The following is a 17,404-nucleotide window of genomic DNA, read 5'->3' on the forward strand; positions in this document are numbered from 1 at the left end:
GCACAAGAGTCTTGGGAGCGAAGCCCAGGAATTGGTATGTTTGGCAAGTTCCCCCTGGAACTCTGGTGTGCCCCCCACTTAAGCGGCAGGACACCCAAGGACCTCCAGTTACCTTGCCAGTTGGAGCCAACCTGCCTGGATTCTTGGTTCTGGATTTCCCCAGACTGATGAGAACATGTGAGGCCAAACCCCATCCCAAGGCTCCCCCAAGCATGACCGCTTGGACAGCCAGCTCCTGCCACGCATAAGACCAGGCATGCCGCCTCCTCTCGGGGGAACAGCAGCAGCCCACACTTACCTGGTCCTACTGTGCTCCAAGTGCCGCGCAAACCTCCACAAGAGTTCCCTCCCCCAGGCCTCACCCCCCCCCCCCCGCACATGGGACCCATTTTACAGATGTAGAGGCCGAGGTTCTGAGAGGTTAACTAACTGTCCGAAGGTCACACAGCTTGTTTGAGTCAGAACTGATAACCGACCACACATCTGTGCTATGCCAGCAACCCCTAAATCATACTACCTCTTTCGGTATCCTTTTTTTTTAAAGATTTATTTTATTCTATTTCTTTCTTTCCCCGCCCCCGTTGTCTGCTCTCTCTGTCCATTCACTGTGTGTTCTTCTGTGTCCACTTGCATTGTCAGGCGGCATTGGGAAACTGCATCTCTTTTTTGTTGTGTCATCTTGCTGCATCAGCTCTCCTTGTGTGCTGCGCCACTTCAGGGCAGGCTGCAATTTTTTCACATGGGGTGGCTCTCCTTGCGGAGTGCACTCCTTGCACATGGGGCTCCCCTACACAGGGGTGCCCCTGCATGACACAGCACTCCTTGCGTGTGGCAGCACTCAGCGTGGGCCAGCTCACCACACAGGTCAGGAGGTCCTGGGGATCGAACCCCGGGCCCTCCATAGAGTGGGTGGACGCTGTATGGTTGAGCCTCATCCGCTTCCCTCTGTATCATTTTTAATCTACCTAATAATAAGTCTTGGGGAAAGGGGCACTGTTATATTTTTCCCATTTTATGAATATGGGGAAACTGGGCCTGAGGGTCCCTTGGGAGCTGGGCTTCAGAGCCTGTGAGCTTCACCGCCCACTTCCACCCTGCACCGCAAGCAAAGTCGGACCCCGCTGAACCTGCCCTGGGCGTTCGCCCCCCCCCCCCCCTCCAGCCCCGCCGAGGAGCCACCCAAGGGAGAGCGCCTTCCCGAGAAGGCAGCACGCGGGACCTCCGAGCTGAACGAGACGCCCACACCCGACCCCCACGGCGGCGCAAATGACGTCCCTTTCCGTGGGGGGGTGGGCTCGCGGGCAGCCCGGCTCCCCAGGCCTCCCGCCTCCGTGGGAGCAGAGCGGGCCCGGGGTGGCCCCTTCACAGCCCGCCCGCGGCCGCACCCTCCCCTGTTTACCTAACTTCCCTGACCCTGGCGAGCGCCCGCCGCCTTTTTTATTCCCTTCTAGAAAACCAGGACACAATAGGAAGCGTTTCCTTGAACTTATTAAAAAATCCAGACTTGTAAATTAATTTGTTCGTGTTGTACAAAGGCAGTGCAGATGGACTCATTAGCATGCACACAACAAATAATTATAGATGAATTTTTAGCTGGCCTGCCTAATGCGCTTGCTGGGTTAATTATGTCAATGTATAATTACATCAGCCCGGGGAGACATAATGGCACACCCCGCCGAGCAGGCCTCGCCTAATGACGGGGCGCGGGGGGCTGCCGACGGAGGAGAGACGCCGCGGCGTTGGGCGCACCTGCTCACCTCCGCGCCGGCGCCCATTGTCCGAGCAGCGCGCCACCCAACCGGACAGGAGGAGGAGAGAGCGGGACGGAGAGGCGCCCTGGGTCCAGCTGCACCTGAAGGTCCCTCGGGCACGCCCGCCCTGCGTCTTCCATCAGCAAGTATTTCTTGGGTTGGACCGCGTGTCAGACTTCATGCCAGGCACAAGGGCCCAGGGGCAGCAAACACAGATTCGGACCGGCCCTCACTGTGAGGTTTGCATTTCTGTGGAGTATTAATTAGGTGGCCTCACAAATAAATGCCAATTGTAGCCGCCAAGGGTGCTGGGGAGGAGACGCGCCGGCAGCTGGGAGAGCTTCTCCTGGGAGGGCTGACTCATCAAGGAAGGCTTCCTGGAAGAAATGGCATTTGTGTGGAAGGCAAGGACGCAAAACCAGCTGGAAGGGGGAGGGGAGGGGAGGGGAGGTGTTCCAGGCAGAAGCCCCTCCTGTGCAGAGGCTGGGAGGTGGGACGGGCATTGGGGAAGCAAGAGCGGGAGGCTTTTGTGACTGCAGCTCAGTACGGCAGGGATAGTGGGGACTCCCGTTCGACCATGCCAAGGACTTTATGTGAGTCCTTGTCACAGCCCCATTAGTCTGTACTTTTTTTTTTTAAGATTATTTTTCCTCTCCCCGTTCCCCCCATCCAATTGTCTGCTCTCTGTGTCTATTCGCTGTGTGTCCTTCTGTGCCCTCTTGTATTCTTGTCAGCAGCACCGGGAATCTGTGTCTCTTTTTGTTGCATCATCTTGCTGCGTCAGCTCTCCATGTGTGCGGTGCCATTCCTGGGCAGGCTGCACTTTTTTTTGCATGGGGCAGCTCTCCTACGGGGCGCACTCCTTGTGTGTGGGGCTCCCCTACACAGGGGACACCCCTGCGTGGCACGGCACTCCTTGTGCGCATCAGCACTGCACGTGGGCCAGCTCCACACGGGTCAGGAGGCCCTGGGTTTGAACCCTGGACCTCCCTTGTGGTAGATGGATGCTCTATCCGTTGAGCCAAATCTACTTCCCAGGTCTCTACTTTCATGGTGAGGCACAGAGACAGACACACTTGCGAAGGTCACACAGCCGTCCTGAGAAGTGAGTATGGATTAGACCATGTCTAATGGATGTCTCGCTCCAGCGTCCAGCAGAGAACAGTGCCAACCAGGTGCTGGCTGGAGGTCCCCAGAGGCACTGGGAAGAGAGGAGATGGCCCCAGTGTTGGGAAGAGCTGTGAACCAGGCCACGGGCCCCTTGGTCTGGGACGAGGCAACAGGGAGGCCTTGTGGTGTCAGAGAAAGGGACAGGAAAACTTGCCAGTGTCAGAGAAAGGGACCCAGACTTGAATCTCAGCTCTACCCTTCAGCAAGTCACCTGGCTTCTCTGCGCCTCAGTGTCCTCACCTGTGAAAATGAGTGACCCAAGCTGACCTCCAGAGGATGCTGTAAGGGTCATAGGAACCCATTCCTGTCGACCAGCTTTGTCATCTGGAAAATGCCATGGCAGCCCCTGGAATTATCCAGATGCTATTATTACCTGCCCTAGGTGGAGAGGTGGGAAGCTTCCTGGAGGAAATGGTGCTGGGCTCTAGATCTGAAGGAAGAGGTGGGAGAGGGAACAAAATTCCAGGCAGCAGGGCCGGCACATTTCTCACCTTATCGCGATTGGGGAATTGGGAGGCTTCTCACCTGCAGGTGTGTGTTTCATCACCAGAAAAGCCACTGTTCAATGGCGATGCACGTCACAAGTGACGGGTGCTCACCCAGGTCCGCTGAGCAGCAGGCACTAAGGTGGAATTACATGTACAGGAGGTTTTGTGGGAAACGAGATGAGGAGGGAGCTGGGAGGCGCAACGCTAGTGTGGCCCCCGGGGAGAAGGGGCCTGGAAGGTCAGGGGCAGTGGGGAGCATCCTGCACTCCCGGGCAGTCTACGGAAGGCTGGGCACGGTCGTGGGGGGTCCTTGAAACAAAATCAGCCCCTGGAGCCACCCTATGGACAAAAGTCTGCCTGGTGACACAGCACAGCAAATTGGGCGGCTTAAAACCACACTGATCTCTCCTCTCCCCATTCTGGAAGCTAGAAGTCCGGAATCAAGGTGCCAGCTGGCCCAAGCCCTCTCTGTAACCTGGAGAGCAGAATCCTTCCCGGCCTCTCCCTGCTGCAGGGGGGGCTGGCCGTCTGGAGGGCCTGTCCCCACCGGCACGCGACTCTGTCTTCTGTCTCGTGTGCCATCTCTTCCCCTCTCAGGAGACCGGTCCTGTTGCATTACACGCCCCCTCCAGTGTGACCTCACCGTCACTGCTTTCACCCTCAATGACCCTATTGCCAAATAAGGTCACATTCTACGGTGCTGGGAGTTAGGACCTCAGCGTAACCCTCTGGGGGACCCACTTCCCCCCATAGCACTCAATGCTGCTGTGCTCGGTCCCTGTCTGGGAGCAGCCCGTGGGAGGCCTGGCCTCGGGGTGGAGGCTTCCCAGTGTGGCGGCCTGGGTCCTTGCTCTGCTGCGCTCCCCGTGATTGGAGGCCGGAGAGGAACATTGTGGAGCGTCACAGGCACAAGAAAGTGACAAAATTGTGACACATTACTTTTCCTGGCTGGGCAGGGCTCCCCACGCAGGGGGAAGGCGCACACACCACTGTGCAGGGGCCTGGAGAAGGCTGCTCCCCACTACAGCAGGAGTCCCTGCTGGTCCCCCCACATCATCAGAGCAGCTCCAGGCAGGAGTCCCCTGGAGGGAATTGCCAGGTCCATGGCCTCAGCCCGGGCACCCACCACCCCACAAGGCCCTCACCATCCCTGTCCCCCTCCCCTCTTTCTCTCCCTGCAGACCCCGTGCCTGTGTTCGAGGCAGCACGCACCCTAGACGACAGACTGCAGCCCCCCAGCTTCGACCCCAGCAGCCAGACCCGGCGAGACTTCCACGCTTCGTGGAAGAGGCACCCCGAGCTCCTCGGCCCCAAAGGTACTGTGATAAGGCCTTCGCTGTTGGGTTATCTAGAATCTTCCATTGACTCAGGTGTTCTTAAGGCCCCAACTCATCTCTTCCCAGCATCTGTAGGTGAGACAGAGCAGTGTGTTTCCCTCGCCTCCGCCTAGACATGCAGACAGACTACATTTCCCAGCCTCCCCTGCAGCTGAGTATGGTCACATGACTGCATTTTGACCAATGGGTGTGGGCAGAAGTGACACGTGCCACTTCCTGGCTTGGATCCTATCAACCTCCACATGATCCTCTATACACTCTTTCTGCCTTTGGCTGGTTCTAAGCAGTCGCTGTGACAGGGACATCATGTGTTGCATCAAGTGGTGGGACCTCTGTAGCCTGGGTCCCTGAGTGACTGTGTGGAACATCCCCTTCAAACTCCCCAGCCTTCAGATACAGGAAGTCCCTGAGTTTGGGGGTTTCTCTGTTTGGGCAGTGGTGTTACCTTCATCCTACATCAAAAATGATCATATCAACCCCTGCCCATGCACCCCACAGCCCATCTCTTTATCCCACCCATCCGTGATAGATGATGCTGACAGCAGTGTTTGTAATAACCAAAACTGGAACAAGCCAAATGTCGAGTGGCTGGAGGCTGGATAAATAAACGAGGTATCGACACAGCGCAGTACTACACAGAAGTCAAAATGAACGAATGAACTGCTACGCTTAATGACACAGACGAATCTTCATGACTAGAAGACCACATTTATCATGGTGCCCTTTCTGTAAAACTCAAGAAACAGAGCTGAAAGATACAGTGTGTAGGTGTATGTATATGGCGATGAGGTTTTTTAAAGCAGGAGAACGATGAACAACATTCAGGAGGCTGGTTACCTCTGGGGATGAGGCAGGGGTCAGCATCATGCAGGTGAGGGACGTTGGTAAAGACCTTGTTCTTGGGTGCTGTTATTGTTTTAGCACCTACTATGTGCAGACACTATTCTAAGCACGGGGTGGGGGGGGCAAAGCTGGGAGCAAAACAGGCAAAAGTCCCTGACTGTATATTAATTTAGTTATTCCTTGAATGAATACATAAAATATACAATGGGTCAGATGATAAAGGCTTTGGGGGAGGGAAAGGGAGTAGGGGCAGGGAATACTTCCCTAAGGAATGAACACATGAGACCTCAAGGCTCCCAAACTTCATCTGTAGAGGGCCAGAGTCAATATTTCAGGCTGTGCAGGCCATAGGGTCTCTATCTCAAGTATTCAGCTCTGCCCTGGTAGCTTGAAAGCAGTCTTGGGAAGAGGATTTGGCTCAATGGATAGAGCGTCCGCCTACTACATGGGAGGTCCGCGGTTCAAACCCCAGGCCTCCCTGACCCGTGTGGAGCTGGCCCATGGCGCAGTGCTGATGCGCGCAAGGAGTGCCCTACCAAGCAGGGGTGTCCCCCACGTAAGGGAGCCCCACATGCAAGGAGTGTACCCCGTAAGGAGAGCCGCCCTGCACAAAAGAAAGTGCAGCCTGCCCAGGAGTAGCGCCGCACACACAGAAAGCTGACACAGCAAGATGACACAACAAAATGAGACACAGATTCCGGGTGCCGCTGACAAGGATACGAGTGGACACAGAAGAACACACAGCGAATGGACACAACTGGGGGAGTGAGGGGGAAGGGGAGAGAAATAAACAAAAATGAATCTTTAAAAAAAAAAGAAAGAAAGCAGTCTTACAGAATGTCAAGGAGTGGATGTGGCTGTGTATCAATAAAACTTTATTTACAAAACAAACAGCGGGCCAGATTGGGCTGAGGCCATAGTTGCCAGATCCCTGGTCTCCCTCCTACAGCGGGAGGATAAAATGAGCTGAGGTCTGTTGAAGGATGCTCCCGGCTACCATCCCTGCCCCAGGAGCACTTGCCGATTCTTCAGCCCCAGCTCACAGGCCCGTGTCTCCAGGAAGCCTTCTGAGAGGCCTCAGCGACACCGTCCTCCTCCCTGGGTCACTCTGAGTTTGGCCTCCCATTGTAGGGTCATCATGTGGCCATCCCGTTGTAGGGTCATTGTTGTGGGTGATTACAATTGCTCCAGGCTCCAGGCTGGGGCCCTTCGGTGCCCTGTCTTAGTTTCCTGCGCCTGCCCTGCCATACAGAGCTCCACACGCTGGTGGCTTATGACAGAGACTCCATCTCCTACGTGCTGGAGGCCAGCTGAAGGCCTGGGGAGGGTCCTTGCTTGCCTCCAGCTTCAGACAGTGGCCGGCCACCCTTGGCTTATGGCCACATGGCTGCAGTCTCCGCCTGGCTCCCCTCTGGGCATCTCGGTGTCTTCAAAGCTCTCTCTCCTAGGAGGGCACCTGTGCCAGACGCACAGTAGGAGTCTAAGAAGCAGGACAGACGTTAACTGAGTCCACTGGGTCCAAGGTCGCCCAGCCAGACCCTCCAGGTGGGCTCCAGCCGGGTCCTCTCCGTGCCCTGGGCCTTCCCACTTGGGCCGCCCACCTTCAGTAGCCCCTGAGCCTCTCTTTCCCTACAATGAATCCAGTGCCAAAAGCACCAGCTGATCCTTGGGATGAGCCACCAGGTCCTGCAGAGGAGGACATGCCAGGGGCCCTGCCCAGGAGGAGGGTGACAAGCAGGGCAGCCAGGAGACGGCTGAGCGGCTGAGTGTGCACTGCCCAAGGTTAGAGAGAGGAAAGCACCGGGGCGGTTCCTCAAAGAGTTCAACAGCAGTTCCTCTCCTAGGTATGGACCCCAGCAGATACTTGTACATGAATGTTCATAGCAGCATTATTCACAGAAGGTGGCAACAACCCCAACATCCATCAGCCCTGAATGGAGAGACAATATGTGGTCTGTCCATTCAATGGAATATTACTCAGCCATAAAAAAGGACTGCCATGCTGATCCTGCTGCAACAGGATCCTGCAGCCTGGAAAACAACCTGCAACCTGGAAAACAACCTGCAACCTGGAAAACACGCTTCTAAGTGAAAGAAGCCAGACACAGGAGGTCACAGGTTGTGTGATTTCATTTTAGGAAATGTCCAGAACAGGCAAATCCATAGAGACAGAAAGCAGATTGGTGTTGCCAGGGGCTGGGGGAGGAGGGAATGGGGAGGGATGACTAATGGGTACAGGGTTTCTTTTTGGGGTGAAGAAATATTCAGGAACTAGATACAAGTGTGTTTGCACAACATTGTGAATATACTAAATATCACCTATTATGTAGTTTAGAATGGTAAATGTCATGTGTATTTTCCTTTTTTTTTTTAAAGATTCATTTTTTATTTATTTCTCTCCCCACCACCCCACTGTCTGCTCTGTGTCCATTCGCTGTGTGTTCTTCTGCATCCGCTTGCATTATCAGGCGGCACTGGGAAACTGAGTCTCTTTTTTGTTGTGTCATCTTGCTATGTCAGCTCTCCATGTGTGCGGCACCACTCCTGGGTGGGCTGCGCTTTTTTCACACAGGGCAGCTCTCCTTGTGGGGCACACACTGCAAGTGGGGCACCCCTACACGGGGGTGCCCCCACATGGCTTGACACTCCTTGCGTGCATCAGTACTGCGTGTGGGCCAGCTCACCGCACGGGTCAGGAGGCCCTGGGGATCGAACCCTGGCCCCTCCATATGGTAGGCAGATGCTCTGTCAGTTGAGCCATGTCTGCTTCCCTGTTATGTGTATTTCACCACCAAAAAAAACAACAGTCACGGAGGAATGAGTGGGTCTGAGAGGGCGGGGAAGGCCCCTAGGGTGCTGACCTGAGCTTCGCCTTCGCGGCAGGGGCATGATTGCGTGCAGGCGCCCAGCGGCCACCCAGCTGGCCACGCTGACCGCAGACCCCTACAGCTGCACTCCCTCTGATGCCTAAGTTTGGGAAGTTGACTCTTCTCCCAGCCACGGATCCAGGTTTGCAGAAGTGGCTTCAGCTGCCACTGCCTCAGCAGTGGGTTCGTTTTTCCTCTTTTTCTCCCTCCAGAGCAGAGAGAGGGAACGACTCCGGCCGGGCCCACGCTGACCGAGGGGGGCCGCCTCCCAGGTATTCCCGGCAAAGCCCTCCTGTCTGAAACCTTGCTGCAGAGAAATGAGGTGGAGAAACAAAAGTGAGTGGGGACGGGGGGTTGGGGCCAGGCTCCTGCTGTCCCCCGGGTGGGAAGAGGGCCAGGAAAGTCACCCCTGCCAGGAAGCCCACCCCCTAGGGAGCCCCGGAGCTGCTGGACAGAGACACAGAAAGGGTGAGGGTCTGGACACCGTCAGGCCTGCGGCCCAGCCCACCTCAACAGCGGGCACGCTGTGCGGCCAGCTCTGCACCGGTCTCCTTACCCCTCTGAGCCCCAGTTCCCCTGTCTGGAAAATGGAGCTGTATTAGTCAGCCAAAGGGCTGCTGACGCAAAATACCAGAAATCAATTGGCTTTTATAAAGGGTATTTATTTGGGGTAGAAGCCCACAGTTACCAGGCCACAAAGCATAAGTTACTTCCCTCACCAAAATCTGTTGCCACATATTGGAGCAAGATGGCTGCTGACATTCAGCCTTCCTCTTCCTCTTAAGGCTGCGTGGTCCCAGCTTCCAATGTCAGCTGTAGGCTGGGATAAGTCTCGTCTCTCCCCGGGGCTCATTTCTCTCCAGGCTCAGCTGCTCAGCTTTCTCCACAAGGCCAGCTGTAGACTATCAGGCAACAGCTCGTCTCCCTTCCCGGGGCCTCTGCTGTGTCTAATGGAGCCTTCTCTCCTTCCTCACTTATCTGCTTCTCTGTGTGTTTACTGCCCGGGGCTCCAGTATCAAAACTCTCACTAACTCCTCTGCCTTGTCGTTTTCTCTGTGAGTCCTCTCCTACCAAAGGGGCAGACACTCAAGGTCCTACTGACGTGGTCCAATCAAAGCCTTAATTGTAATTTAATCAAGTAAGAGTGAAGCCTCTGAATCCAATACAATTTAATGTACCCAGAGGAGCAGACCAATTTACAAACATAATCCAGTATCTATTTTTGGAATTCAAAATAATATCAAACTGCTACAGGAGCTAAGGTGGCTTCAACTCCTTATCTGCTGCAAGGATAAAATGAGTTGGTGCCTGTTAAGTGCCTCAGCCCTTACAGTGAGAGTAACAGTGTACAGTAAGTATAACTCAGTCCTTGCGTACAGCAGGTGCTCAATAAGTAGTCGCCCTTTCAGTTCATGCAGTGGCAATAACTCTTGAGTTCTTCGGGCAAATGTAGGCCTAGGACAGTCTTGTGCTGGTCATGGCATTGATCCTTTCATCCATTCCCTTATTCAAAACTTCCTTCATTCGTTCAACACATTGATGGAGCACCTGCTGTATGCAAAGCACTGTTCTAGGTGTTGGGGACATGGCAGTGACCAAAACAGACAAATATCCCTGCTCTCCTAGAGTTCACTCTCGAGCAAGGGAGAAGCAAATAAATAAGATAAAATATATGGTGCATTAGACGATGATAAGGGCTGTGGAGAAACGAAGCTGGGGAGGAGGGGGTGGGAGGGGACTGCAGCTTTAAATAGGGCTTCGCTAAGGAGATGAGCAAACCTTTGCCTAAATCTTTCCCCAGTCAGGCCCAGGCCCTCTCTGTCTACTGAGACACTTGAACTAGGCCCACGGGGCCGGCTGAGCACCCAACTCTCTCCACAGAAACAGGGAAAAGGGCCTCCCCCAGCCAGGACTTGTCCCAGTACTGAGTGAAGGCTGGGTGCCGGCACCAGGCTGAGCGTGCCTTACAGCGCCCTGGGGCAGACCCTAGCAGAAACCCCCATTTTACAGACGCGGAAACCGAGGCCCCAAGCGGTGAGGCCGCTTGCTCTGGGCCTCCTGGAAATGCCACTGGAAGCTTAACGGGGACAGCAGTAATGGGGGCCACCTGGTTAGAAAAGCAACGGGGCAGCTGAGGAAAGCGCCCAACACTGAACCACCAGGGGACCCCGAGTGCCACCCTAGGGCTGCACCCAGGAGCATTGGAAATGGGGCTCGGACAGATGCTTGTAGGACGGTTCACAGCAGCCACAAGGCCCACAGCTGAGGAAGGGCTAAGCAAAACGCGGTGTGCCCATGCAACAGTGTTCTCCAGCCCTGAAAGGAAGGACGCCCTGGTCCAGCCTGCAGTGTGGAGGAACCTCGAACACGTAACGCTGAGGGAAAGAGGCCAGGCACGCAGGCCACATCCTGTACGAGGCCCCCTTTATGGAATGTCCAGAAAAGGCACATCTCAGAGAGACAGAAAGCAGACTCATGTTTGCTGAGGGGATGGGGAGTGACTGCTGATGGGTACAGGGTTTCCCCTGGGCTGATGGAAAATCCTGGAATAGACGGAGGCAGTGGGTGCACAATGTTTGAATGTACTAAATGCCCTGAATTGTTCACTTGAAAATGGTTAATATTACATTTTGTGAATGTCACATACACATAAAAAAAAAACCCACCCCACCAGGGCAGATGTCCAAATGTGGTGTTTAAGGACTGGTCAAAAAGACAAGTGCAAATTATAGGGGATAGGGCAGGGGTGGGAAGCTGGGATGACGTCTGACTCAGGGGGCCCAGGCAAGACCTACCCACGCAGCCGACGTGAGCGGGCGGGTCTCTCTGCAGGGGCCTTCAAGAAGTACAAGTCACTTTGGCGGCCAGACTGGGGGAAGCAGAGGAGAAGATTAAGGTCCTCCATGCAGGTATTTGTCTGGAACCGGCCCCATCAGACCCTGAGGCCCAGCCTCGGAAGAGGGGGCAGCAAAGCTGTGAACACACAGGCTGGGTCTGCCAGGTTCATGGGTTCTAGAACCAGGAGGCCGAGAAGGGAGTTTGGGACAGGAGAGAGCAGGCCTGCTCTTCCAGCCGGAGTCAGAGACCCCCAGCCCCCAGCAGCCACGGGGCTCCAGGTAGAATTAGGTCAGGGGTGGCAAACTCACTGCCCGCAGGGGCTGGCTGCACAGCCAGAGCAGCCAGCCTAGGGACGGCAGTGGGGAATGGTGGGGTCTGGGGCCAACTAGGGAGGCCAGGCCTCATCTGAAAAGGTGGCCAATCCCTTCGGTTTTCCTAGAGAAATCGGAAGTCTAGGATTTTACAAGGAATCTCAAGCGTACTCTACTCTGAATGTGTCCGTTGACAGCTTTGCTCTCCCACGGTCCCCTCACCTGCCAAGTCAGGACCTCAGCATGGACTGAGCTCCTGGTGTGACCTGAGGATTTGGGGGCTGGAAGGGCAGCCCCAGACAGCACCCCACCCGCATTGCCTGGACCCCGTCTCACCGGCCCTCCCCACCTAGCCGCTCCCCACCCTCCCAGCGGCTTGAAGCCCCTCCAAGGTGGGGAAACTCACACCCTGGTGCCCCCAGTTCTGACTGTAAGAAAAGTCTCCCCCACAGCCCTGAACCCTCGTGCCGCCTCCGGGGCCCCACAGGATGAGCGGGTTCCACCTCCCTGGTGGGGCCCTACCCCCTCCAGGCTGGGGGTGGGGGTCTCACCCTGGCCCTTGCCTTTTGCCCAGCGTTAAAGGCCACACAGGCAGAGCTGCTGGAGCTGCGGAGAAAATACGACGAGGAGGCAGCATCCAAGTAAGTGAGCCCCCTGCGGAGGTCTGCCTTCTCCCTCCATCCCTCCAGGACTGCCCCCCGCCCCCAGACATGCCCCCTTCCTCCGACCCTCTCCCTGAAGCGCTCATTTCCTTCCACGCCCTTGGCTCCCACCATATGCGCAAAAATGTCTTCCAGTTGTGCGCTCTGCTGCTCAGGCACCACAAGCTGCAAATGATGCTCCTGCGACGGGCTGCGCAGGGGCTGCTGGGCGCAGCCTCCTCCCCCCAGCCTCCTGAGGTCCCCCACTCCACAGTGCAGCCCTCCAGCGTCAAGTAGCAGGAACCTACATCACCGCGGGCCCATACAATGTGCCTTCAAACTTTAAGACCCATTCACTGCACCGTCACTGAGCACCCATACGCCCAGCACTGCACGAGGAATCAGACACACGTCCTGCCCTCGGTCAAGGACAGAACAGACCGCAACTGATGCACAGGGACAAATTCACAGGCATTGCTGAGCGCCTTCTGCCTACCTGGCACTGTGCTTGGCACATAGCAAATGCTGTGAAGGGAAAGACCAGAAGCAGCAAGAGAGAATAACGGGTGAGGGTGAGGGGAGGGCTCCTGTTAGCCAGAGTAGTCGGGGAGGGCCTCCCAGAGGAGGTGATGTTTAGGCTGAGACCTGAAAGATAAGAAGACGCTGGCCACGTGAAAGACGCCGGACCAAGCGCTCCAGGCAGTGGGACCGGCCCGTGCAAAGGCAACGCACCAAGGACAAGTGCGGTTTCATCGCCGCTACGCTCCCCACCCATGCTAGACGGGGGTGCCAGGAGGAGGAGGCCTGTCCCGGTGTCCAGGTGCCAGCAACCTGGGGCCAGGAGGAGCCAGCAGTATAAAGGACGGGCTGCCAGGGGTGGCCGAGGGTGGCCTCCTGGCAGGACAGCCTGTCCACGCAGGGAAGGGCCTTCTGGGAGGAAGGGACGGCAGGGCGGGGGCCAGGGCCTGGCTCTGCGGGCAGAGAAGGGACCCTTGGGGAAGTGGGGGCCAGCCTGCCGCCTCCCCCCGTTCCCTCACAGCCGGGTGCCTTCCACCCTGCCCAGGGTGTCCCCAGCCCTCCACTGCCAGGTCCCTGGGCCCAGGGGCTGGGGTCGCAGCGTGGGCAGGGGCCCCGGGGGCTGCCGGGAGCCCTCCTCAGGGCTTCGTCTTTCCGTCTCAGGGCAGATGAAGTCGGCCTGGTCATGACCAACCTGGAGAAAGCTAATCAGGTGAGGCGATGCCCGGCGGCCCCTGCTGGTGGGGGCTCGGCCCGCAGGGGCGGGCTGGGGGCCCAGCTCAGCCGAGGTCCCATGACCCCCCGTGCTGGGTGCTGGGGCCAGAAGAGGCCTGAGACCCGCCCTGCCTCACCCAGCTCCCGGGAGGGTGCAGGTGGCAGTTTGGAAACAGTCACTCAGGCCACAGCGGTCAGGCAAGGGGCACCCGAGCTCGAGCACGCGGGTCAGGGAGGGCAGCTCGGAGGGCGGGAAGCAGAGGCCTGAGGAACGAGGGGTCGACGGACGAGGCCGCCTTCCAGGCCGGGGCCTGGAGGCGCCTGAGGGCTGCGGGCTGCCCGCCTCCCGCGGGCTCCTGCCCAGGAAGCCACTCAGCAGTGACCCCAGTCTGCGAGCCCCCTTCCCCAGCTGAGCAGGTGTGTGTCTCCCAACCAGACTGAGCCAAAGGGCCCATTCTCCACAGAGGGGAGGGGCGCGGGAGTGGGGGGCAAGCCAGAGGCTGCCGCTCTCTCTCCCTCCCCACCCAGGACTGCCTCCCCTCACTCTCGCTGAGCCCTGGGTGGACCCCCAGCCTGTCCTGGGGGCCCCCTGGACTCTTGCAAGTCTTCAGTCTCTCCAAGCCTCGGTTTTCACAGTTAGAAACAGGGCTCCTGCGCCCTGCCCTTGCTCTGGCTCTGGCTGTGTGGGCAGCTGTTGGGCACTGTTGGACAAGACTCTCTCACGTGCCCCCACATCCCTCCCTGGCCCCTGCAATTCAACAGCCAGAGGCATGGCCAGCAGGGCAACAGGGCCTCGAGCCCTCTGTAGCCGGGTCCAGAAAGAAGACACCCCCATCCCCCAGCATCTGTGGGGCCAGCAGAGAGGCAGGGTAAGCGGTCATTTTCTAGAAGCTCAGATTGCAGAAGGGCAGGCCACGCGCCCCTGCAAGGGAGACTGTGGTGAGGGGGTTCTGTCTCAGGCTCCGTCCCAGCATGGCCAGCCCCCCTCTCCTCAAGGGCAGGAGCTGCACCTGGCCTCCTGGTTCGGCCTCCCACTGCCCCCGGTGACTGCTGTGGCTCTCCAGGGCTTGGCTCCACCCTGCTTTCCAGAAGAGTTATCAGGAGCCCCATTTTTTATAGATTGCATAGCATTTTTAGTTTCACTTTCTGAATAGATAATCCATTTACTTGGTTCAGAACTCAAAAAGGAGCAGATGGTATCCAGCACAGGGAAAAGTCCCTGTCCCTCCCATCTCTTGCACCTCCTTCCCAGCTCTGCCCATTCACAAGCCCTGGAACGTGTCTATTTTAACCCTTTCTCTGAACAAAAATGATAGTACGCAATACACACAATTCTGAACCTCATTTTTTCCGTGCTTGTCCCGTGTCCACACATGAAACACTTTGTCCTCCTGTCCTCCAGTTGTGTAGTGTCACACTGCAGGGCTGCACCGTTGTCTAAGCCAGGGGTCAGCAGGCTTCCTGAAACAGGTCAGAGAGTTGACATTTCCACCCTTGCCAGCCATCTCAGCTCTGTCACAACTGCTACACTTTGCCTTTTCTTTTAATATGATCATTAATTTTTTTTTAATTTTTTTAACTTTAACTGCCTTTAAAAAAAAAAAAAAGATATATAGATCACAAAAAATATTGCATTAAAAATATATAAGAGGGAAGCAGACTTGGCCCAGTGGATAGGGCGTCCGCCTACCACATGGGAGGTCCGCGGTTCAAACTCTGAAACAAAAAGAAACACAGATTCCCGGTGCCGCTGATAAGGATAGACGCGGTCACAGAAGAGCACACAGTGAATGGACACAGAGAGCAGACAACTGGGGGGGGAGGGAGAGAAATTTTATATATATATATATAAGAGGTTCCCATATACCCCACATCCCACCCCACTCCTCCCACATCAACAACCTCTTTCATCATGGTGGCAGGTTCATTGCATTTGGTGACTACATTTTGGAGTAGCCAGAAATCATAGACAATATGCAGAGGATGAGCATGGCTCTGTCCCAGTTGAACTTTATCTATAAAAACAGGCCTAGGGCCAGATCTGGACTGTGGGTTGTCACTTGCCAACTCCTGATCTAACCAGCCCCCTAGTGATGGACATTGATGGTTTTTCCAATCTTTTACCATCACAATCAATGTTACATTGAATAACATTGTATAAACATGTCACACGTGCACAAGCCAATATGTGGGGGAAACTTCTAGGAGCAAATTGCTTATAATTTGTCAGATGGGGCCAAACTGCCCTCTGTGGGGCTGTACCAATTTACGCTCCCTCCGGCAAGGTCTGAGAGCCCCTGCTTCCCCACGGCCTCACCGGCACCATGTGCCATCAGACGTGTGGCTCTTTGCCCACCAGAGAGGTTTAAAAAAGAGAATGCTCTTAAGAGTCGTTGGGATAGGAAGTGTTTTTAATGTTTTATTTTTTTCTGAGTTAAAGTGAAACCTCATTATAGAAAAGTACAGAGAAGAAAATATTAAATGTCACCATGTTAGGTTTTTAATATCTGTATTTGTTATGTCACCCTGAAAGCAAACGTGGGGTTCTGGGGCAGAGCAGATTCATATGATTACTTACAGAGTAATGACCATGCCAGCTCCCCTTGGCCCAGTTCTTCCCTCTGGGGTGACACAGTAAGAACCAGACATCACCCTACATGTGCTAGAGTTTGCGCTGTAGGTGAGGGACCCCAAAAATATAAATCTGGGTGGCGCTGTAAGAGAGGGACTGCCGTGCCCCTCCCCTTCTGAGGGAGGGAGGTCTGATCCTCTGACTAAGGTCATCTCAGCTGTACATCCCAGGCGATATCCCCACGGCCCCGCTCTCATCTCCCCAAGAAATGTAAGCACGCACAGGAAGGACAACCTCTCTGGAGTTCACCAGCTCATCAATCAGAAGTTGATCCCAAAGGCTTGGCTTTTAGCCCAAGTCCCAAGTTTCAATAAACTCTGCTCAGGAAGCCCAAAACTGCAGAAACATAAAAAGTATTTTCTCTACAGCCCCCCCACACCCCAAAACAAAACTGACTTGAACTGTTCCTGGAACCTGACCTGATACCAGTAAACAAACAAAGGGTGAGCATGGCTGTTTGCGTATCTCTGTGCAGGTAGAGTGGACCTGGTATCTTGATTGCCAGGTCAATAGCCAGGATTTGCTTCACCAGCAGAGGGTAATAATACGGCCACAGGTCTTTCTAGTTTCCCAAGTGGTGGTGCAAGCTCCTGTACACCCCAATGTGAATAAAGCGAGCCCCATCATCTGGGCATGATGTTAATGAAGCTAATCAGTGATCAGCACACTCATGTGTCCGGCCCTAAGCTAAGCTATCTGATGAGTTACTTTTACCAAATCACTTAACATGCAAAGTGATCCTGTGAGATAGTTACTCTTATAGCTCCCATTTTACAGTTAGGGAAACTGAGGCTGGGGAGGACATAGTCTCTTGTCCAACTAAGGTCACAAAACGTGGAAGTAGCCGATGTGAGCCCAGATTTCTCACAAAGCCTCGAGGCTACCTTGTTAACGTGCATACTGTCTTCCAGGCTTTGTTCTCAGAAATTCTTGAGGAGTCGAGATGGACCACAGACCCGGTTCAGTAGTAGCTGTGTTCTGATTAGCCTCTCTCCCCTCTGCTCTAGATGTATTTCATTGCCCCCATCTCACTAAAGGGAAACTGAGACCCAGGGAGGGGGAAGTTAGCTGCCGAGGGGCCTGCAAAAACTTGTGGCTGGGGCCCCTTCCCTGCAGACACCCCCTCCCTCCAGGACTCGTTCTGTGCCAAGCCACAGGAGAACTGGGGACAAACTTCTGCCTTCTGATAACCAGGCCTAGGAAAGTTTTTTGGCAGACAGAAGGGGCCTAGGAAAGGGGAAGTTCTCCTGTTCCACCATGGTGGCATCTCCCTTCCTGCCCTAGTGGAGTAGGAAC

General features: G+C 55.5%; 1 protein-coding gene across 1 annotated transcript in view; it reads left to right on the plus strand.

Annotated features, from left to right (window-relative positions):
- CUX2 (cut like homeobox 2) overlaps window positions 1-17,404 on the plus strand; it is a 264,720-nt gene that overhangs the window by 216,765 nt on the left and 30,551 nt on the right. Inside the window, 5 exon segments of the mRNA XM_058281377.2 lie at window positions 4,591-4,725; window positions 8,669-8,792; window positions 11,289-11,365; window positions 12,180-12,246; window positions 13,426-13,474. Of these exon segments, the coding sequence (XP_058137360.1) occupies window positions 4,591-4,725; window positions 8,669-8,792; window positions 11,289-11,365; window positions 12,180-12,246; window positions 13,426-13,474 (452 nt within the window).

Source organism: Dasypus novemcinctus, chromosome 19 (genome assembly GCF_030445035.2).
Source record: "Dasypus novemcinctus isolate mDasNov1 chromosome 19, mDasNov1.1.hap2, whole genome shotgun sequence".
In the NCBI taxonomy this organism is placed as follows: Eukaryota; Metazoa; Chordata; class Mammalia; order Cingulata; family Dasypodidae; genus Dasypus; species Dasypus novemcinctus.